General features: G+C 38.8%; 1 protein-coding gene across 8 annotated transcripts in view; it reads left to right on the top strand.

The window, feature by feature from the left end:
* Crem (cAMP responsive element modulator) overlaps positions 1-7057 on the top strand; it is a 56084-nt gene that overhangs the window by 31108 nt on the left and 17919 nt on the right. For 7 of the 8 annotated variants that reach the window (XM_005398116.2, XM_005398113.2, XM_013521448.1 and 4 more), the window contains 3 exons: positions 433-530; positions 682-824; positions 4094-4282. In XM_005398116.2, the coding sequence (XP_005398173.1) occupies positions 433-530; positions 682-824; positions 4094-4282 (430 nt within the window). The remainder of the gene's footprint in view (positions 1-432; positions 531-681; positions 825-4093; positions 4283-7057) is intronic. The other variant, XM_013521447.1, reaches the window with a different exon arrangement.

The following is a 7057-nucleotide window of genomic DNA, read 5'->3' as shown; positions in this document are numbered from 1 at the left end:
CCCTGTTGTCCTAAGGAGAACAGTGAAATAAGATCATTTTTGCTGCCTGTGCCCCTTGTTCGCTTGCTCTGCTGGATTTATTGGCACACTCTCGAGTTTGGGATTTGGGGCCTTATGTATTTTAAGTTCTATCCTTTCCTGTGAAGCCTCACTTGACAATGGAACTGCTTTTTCCATTGCATTTCTGCAGTATTTATTATCTATATCATTCTTCACCACACTTTTCTCCTTGACCGCTTAAATGTTTGAGTCGGTGCTTTCTGTCCTGAGGCAGATCACGAGCTTCCGTAGTGCAGGTTCGCTGTGTCCTATTGCCAGGCTGTGCCTCAGCCTCTGGCTCCATGCTAGACCTTACGACCTGAGCCACCAGATTTGCAGTGAGGAAGAAGATCATGTGCTTTATGATGCTTTTCAGAAACTTTTGTGTTACAGGTAGCAACAATTACAGAGACAGATGAGTCTGCAGATTCAGAAGGTGTAATTGATTCTCATAAACATAGAGAAGTCCTTTCACGAAGACCCTCTTATAGGTGAGTTAATGATATTTCCTACTGAATGATATTTTTTTTCAAAAAGGTAGAATAATTATAGATCAAAGCAACTGTTCCCTGTGTAGCTTTTCTTTTGTTTTGAGTTTCCTTCATACACCTTAATTACTTGTATTGTTAAATTATGTTTTAGAAGAATACTGAATGAACTGTCCTCTGATGTGCCTGGCGTTCCCAAGATTGAAGAAGAGAAGTCAGAGGAAGGAGGAAGGCCCTCTAACATCACCACCATGGCAGTGCCAACTAGCATATATCAGACTAGCACGGGGCAATACAGTATGTATGCAGCGGTTGCTATGATACAGCATTAGCTTAAGTCTTCTCCTGTTACACTGAAGCAACTGGGGTGTTAGCAATACATTGTTCCATTTAAAAATGCACCTTTATTACCTGAACTGTGGATCATAGGATGAAAAATACATGTGAAAGCAGTGAGAGATTTGAACTGACAGCTATGATATACTTTTGAAAAGTAAAAATTTTTATTGCGGAATATAGGAGAAAATTTGGGAGTAAAAATAAAAGAAAGGCTTTTGTATTTATATGTTTATATTCATTGCAAGTAAAAGTTAAAAAGTTCTCTGTTGTCTTTATGTTGCATGCAAACATATTTGTCTTCCATTCTTGTTGGCTTCTGTTACCAACACGTTGCTAATTAAAACAGGTACATATGTTTTCTGAATTATGTTTTAAATCAAATTCTGTTTTTACTACCTTCTACTATGTTAATATGTAGTACACTTTTTCCTAAGGCAGAATGAAAAAATGATTTAATTTTTAAAACTATAGCAATTGGGTAGATTTTATTTGAAATTTTATGCAGTGAAATAAAAGATACATTCACTTTTAATCGTGTGCATTTTAATGGACTGTTAATTCTGTGCTTTTTGCTCTAATTAAAGCACTAGTTTTTTTTAAAGTCAAGCCTGTTTGATACATAAAAATATTAACAAATGAGAGCAGGAAAGCAATGTAAAAGCGGAGGAGAGAGGATGGAGGAAAAAGCTGTATTGGTACTGAAATATATGTGATATCAAGTACTGTGTTTGTTCAAATAAAGTGTCAAGATTTTAGATATATCCTGCTTTTTCTTTTAAAAAGTAGCAATACCGCTAAAAGGCTCACATCTGTAGGACCTGGCTGTTATGGTGGTGCATGCCTGTAATCCCAGCACTCGGGAGGCTGAAGCAGGAGGATCCTTGCGAGTTTGACACCAGCCTGGGCTACAAAGTGAGCTCGAGGCCAGCCTGAACTGCACAGGGAGACCCTGTCTTAAAAAGACAAAAAAGAAAGAAAACTAAGTTATAATCTTCTTTCATATATGGGAAGATCTTATGTATTCATTCCTTTTTAGGGGGAGTTTAGAATTTTCTTGTAGTGGTGATAGATTTGCTGTATTAAACTGTCAAACTAATTCTCCTTTGGTGATTTTTGGGAAGCCTCTATGCTGCTACCCATGAGAACTGGGTGTAATTAATCCACAGCCTCTTCAGGATGCTGAATGGACGTATCCAAAGTTGGTGTTAGAATAACAACCCCCACTTCCGTCGCCCACCTGCAGTTAGACTTGCGGTGTTCCCTGTGGTTTACCACTTCTCTGATAATATGCTTTATCGTCTGACCTCTGCATTGCTTTGGCAGCTGGGTCTGCAGTATGGCCCGAGATCCCAGGTATGCAGCGCTTCACACCTCTCAGTCCCTGGAGGGGCCGGGTAGCCTTGGCCTTGAGTAGTTGCATCAGTTTACCCTGCAGGGCTGTCCCCGTGTTATCCTTTTCTTTGTGTGTCATGACAGGGGAAATATGGGAATTACTGCTGTGTAATGCTAACACCTCTCGAAATTCTGGATGTGATCCTAGAGGCTGTCAACTTGACATTCCTTTGGCCCATCCTATTGTGGCTTAGGAATTCTCAGAGATGCAGTGATCCCTTTACAAGGTCATGAGGAAGTGGGTCCCATAGATTAATTTCCCCGTGTATTGGCTGAGCATTTGAGATAGTGAAAACATGTGGATGGGGTTGAGTGGACGTTGCAGCTGCAGACGGTGTGGGCAGGAATCCTGCTCTGTTTGTTCATTCGTTGATGAACGAATGGTCTTTGAAATGGGAATACTTTAATGTGCCCATTTCTGGAGTGCATGTGGAGGCAGATGCAGGTAGCAGGTGAAGGGGACAGAAATGTAGGCGCTGTTGGAGCTTCATTCACATCTGTTAGCATCTCCCTCTGGCCAGGCCCACTGCTGTGCTTTACTCCCTGTGCTCCTGGTGCAGGCTCCCAGCAGGGGGCTCAGCACTAGCCCTCATGTGCCACTGAGGGGTGAGGAGAGCAGTGAATGTGGAGGAGTTCTGGGTAAGAACGAGAGAACTGCACTTTGAGAAATTAAGTATTTATCTCTTTGCCACGTAAGAAGTCATGGACTCCATGAGGTGTTTAATTTAGTCCTACACAGTTTGATCCTGGCTACTTTTTTTCCCAGGACCCTGTCACAGCTGCATCCTACAAATTGAAGATACAAGGAGATGTAAACCATTTATTTAATTTATTGAGCACCTGCTCTGTGGTAGGCTTTTTGTACTTTAACACACTGTGGTCATAATACCTCTGGCTGTGTTTCTAAAGCATTGTTTCTATGATGTCAAGCAAACATTATCAACTAAATAAACACATTAAAATATATGACAACAAACAAAATTCATTATGTCCAGCTGTGAAGATCCAAGAAAGCAAATATCTCTCATCTTTTTCACACTTCTCTAAGAAGTCCGATCTCTCCCCAAACTCTTTCATTGTGAAGGCTGAGTCCCAAGACCCTTGAAGTCTTTGGAGTGTTGGAGATACTTGTTTTCAAAGAGTACACAAAACATGACGCACAGGATGAGCCCAGGACAGTGATGTCCCATCCTTTTCTCAGCTCAGCACTGTTGACCTGCAGCTGATCGTTCAGTTTCTGGAAACTGTACTCATTCTTTTTTTTTTTTTTTTTTGTACCGGGAATTGAACTAGGGACCTTGCGCTTGCCAGGCAGGTGCTTATGCCACTGAGCTATATTCCAGGCATTACTGACCATTTCTTAAGATTGTTGTTTGTTTGTTTGTTTGTTTTTGGTACCAGGAATCGAACTCAGGACCTTGCACTTGCCAGGCAGACGCTTGTACGGCTGAACTATATCCCTGGCCCAAGATTGTTGTTTATAACTAGAAACCTCTAAGAAAATGGAGAAGGCCAAGAATGTAGACTCTGTTTCTCTTTTCTTCCTCTTAATTTAGCTGAGTGGTTTCCAGGGAAGAGGAAAATGCCACGGACTCTAGGAATGTCAGAAAGTTCTGAATATACCTAACACTCAAGTGTTTATAAGCTTTTAAAAAAAGTCTTGTTCCGCAAAGAAGTTGATGTTCTTTCTCAATTTAGCTTTAAAGAATAAGAGTCACTTAAGAATGAGATGTAATGGTAATACATAGCCTGCTGTATATTTCCCAATATGGCATTATTAAAAGTGAAACTGGAAGTTCTCTAATATTTCTTTTTTTTTTTTTTTTTCTATTAAGTTGCTATAGCCCAAGGTGGAGCAATCCAGATTTCTAACCCGGGATCTGAAGGTGTTCAGGGACTGCAGGCATTAACAATGACAAATTCAGGAGCTCCTCCTCCAAGTGCTACAATTGTACAGTATGCAGCGCAGGCAGCTGATGGCACCCAGCAGTTCTTTGTCCCAGGCAGCCAGGTTGTTGTTCAAGGTATAGTTTATTAACTTAATATACTTACAGTACCTGTAGATTACTATATCATACCCTTTAGTGGTGATTTCATAGTTTTGTAAAATAGGAGGTAGCTTTTGGGGGTAGGCAATTTGAAAAGGCTTAGAGAAAAGATGTTTTAATTATTAAACAAATTCAGTAGATTGTATGATACTAACTTGTTAGATTTTACTGGCTCTAATGAAAGGTTCAGTTCAGAGTAGGGTGATACAGAAAGGAAGTGGAAAATGAATGGATTTTTAAATTAAGCAAATAGTCTTTATTTGGGGGTCATCAGTGTTGTACCTAACATATTTCTAATCTAATTTCTGTTCTCTGAGGATTTAAGTATACAGCCCATGATGCCTTGAATGGTGGTGTTTTCCCAGCTGTTACATTCAGGCCTAAGTTCAAGACAATGTATTTAAAAACAAACACTGGGTTTTATGTTTTTATTTTTTGTAGCCTGAGTCTGAGGAATTCATTCTAGCTCTTATGAAAGCTGACAGTAGCAAAATAAAATAATTGTAATGTAACCTGAGCTTTTAAAGTTACCTAAGATTTCAATTAAATTTGAGTTAAGTATCATTTTAATTTCATTCAGTTATGCTTACAACAACTGTACTACTACTTTCAAAATCATTTATTTCTGTTCCTCTGGGTCCACTTGCTTAGGATTCATAGCACTAATTTTAAGGAAAATAATATCAATTCTTTTAGTTTGAAAGTGTTACAAATATGAAAGAAAGATTATAATTGATAAATTTCTTGGTGATTAATAAGATTTATTCTTCTGTATTTTGGGAGTTTATATGGACTCTAGCAAAAGTAGAATGAAGAAATAAAGTGGTGATATTTGTGGAGTAAAAAATTCATACTATTTTGGTACCAGGAATCAAACTCAGGACCCTGCACTTGCCAGGCAGGCGCTTGTGCTGCTGAGCTATATCCCCTGACATAAAAAAAAAAAAAAATTCATACTATTTACCTAGTACTTTAATGTAAAATTACAGCCATCTGTTATATTTGCCCCAGAGTCATGAACCCTATGTGTCTAAGGGAATAATCTTAAGGCATAGTTACAAATTTGATACTTTGGCAAATAATGTTTTTATAATTTTTTTGTTTTATATAATGTACATGTAAATTTTGTACCTTGAACTCACTTTCTTTCATAAGTTATTTTTTTATATTGCCTTCTATGAACTTCATAGTTTTAGATTCTTAATCCACCTCGAATCTATTTATTGTAGTATCAGCTGGAAATCCATTTTAAATTTTTTCTCCATATATGGAGCCTCTACCAATGGTTTTTCCTGTCTTAATTTATGAGAATGGTTTTTCCTTTCTTAATTATATAATAGGTTCTCCTATATATAGGGATCTGTCTCTGAACCGTGGTCTGTTCTCACTGTTCTTTTGTGTGTTTGTTTTGGGTGGTACTGGGGATGGGTGGATTTGCCCAGTTCTTTACCCACAAACAAGCACTCTAACACTGGCCATTATTCCAAACCTTTTACAATTTTATTTTGAGACAAGGTCTCCCTAAATTGGCGCAGTCTGGTCTTGAACTTGCAATCCGCCTGCTTCAGCCTCCTGAGTAGCTGAGATTGCAGCCATGTGCACACCTGCTTCCCCATTCTTCTTTTTCAGTACGCCAGTATCATCCTGGTTTGTTGTCTCATGGAACAAGTTCACTTTTTTGTCTTCTTTTGAAATGCTGGTCCAGCTACTTGTGAACCATTCATATGTGTTTAGAGTAAGTTTGCATTTCTAAATAACCATAATAATGATCAAATAAAAACAACGATGAGATTGTATTTAATATATAGATTTTAGAGAGAGCTGGCCTCTTTATAATGTTAAAATGACCAATCACAAACCCCCAGATGTCTGATTTATTCAGATCTCTCTTTCTCTTAATAGCTTACATTTTCTCCTCCATAGAGGTCTTCTTTTTCTTTTTTTTTTTTTTTTTTGGTTTGTCTCCGGTACCGGGAACCGAACTCATGACCTTGCGCTTGCTAGGCAGGCGCTTTTGCCGCTGAGCTAAATCCCCAGCCCCTCCATAGAGGTCTTGCTCAATGTGTTCCTAAATGCTGTGTGGTATCTGTTGCTATTATGCACCAAACCTTATTTTCCTATTGCTTTACTGGTATAGAGAAATAATGACTTTTTAAAAAGTTGATCCTAGGGGCCTGGGGATTTAGCTGAGCGGCACACCGATTCCCAGTACCAGAAAACCACTCCCCGCTAAAAAAAAACAAAAACAAAAACAAAAAACGTTGATCCTGGCAGGGGTGTAGCTCAGCAGTGCAGCGCCTGCCTGGCAAGCACGAGGTCCTGAGTTCAACTCCTGGTATTCCCCCCAAAAATAGTTGATCCTTTATCTATTAACTTTGCTAAACTGTAATTACTTTTAATAACATGCTGATTCTTATGTGAATTAATTTGTGATACAATGTGAATGTTTATACCATATATATAATAATTTTTTATTTCTTTCTTTCTGGTTTTTTGTTTGTTTGTTTGTTTGGTCTTATTGAGACAGGGTATGCGTATACAGTTCAGGCTGGCCTTGTAGTCCAGGCTGCTCTCAAACTTGCAAAGATGCTCCTGCCTCAGCCTCCCATGTGCTATGATTACAGGCTGGGCCACCATGCCTGGCTTCCTTCTGATGTTTTATTATTCTTATTTTTCTTCTCCTTTCCCCTTTTCCTTTCCTCTGCTCTCCTCCTCCTTTCTCTCTCTCTCTCTCTCTCTCTCTCTCTCTCT

Source organism: Chinchilla lanigera, unplaced genomic scaffold, assembly GCF_000276665.1.
Source record: "Chinchilla lanigera isolate Chin_1 unplaced genomic scaffold, ChiLan1.0 scaffold00061, whole genome shotgun sequence".
In the NCBI taxonomy this organism is placed as follows: domain Eukaryota; kingdom Metazoa; phylum Chordata; class Mammalia; order Rodentia; family Chinchillidae; genus Chinchilla; species Chinchilla lanigera.
The sequence above is the reverse complement of the archived record's forward strand: the minus strand, read 5'-3'. Positions and strand labels throughout refer to the sequence as shown.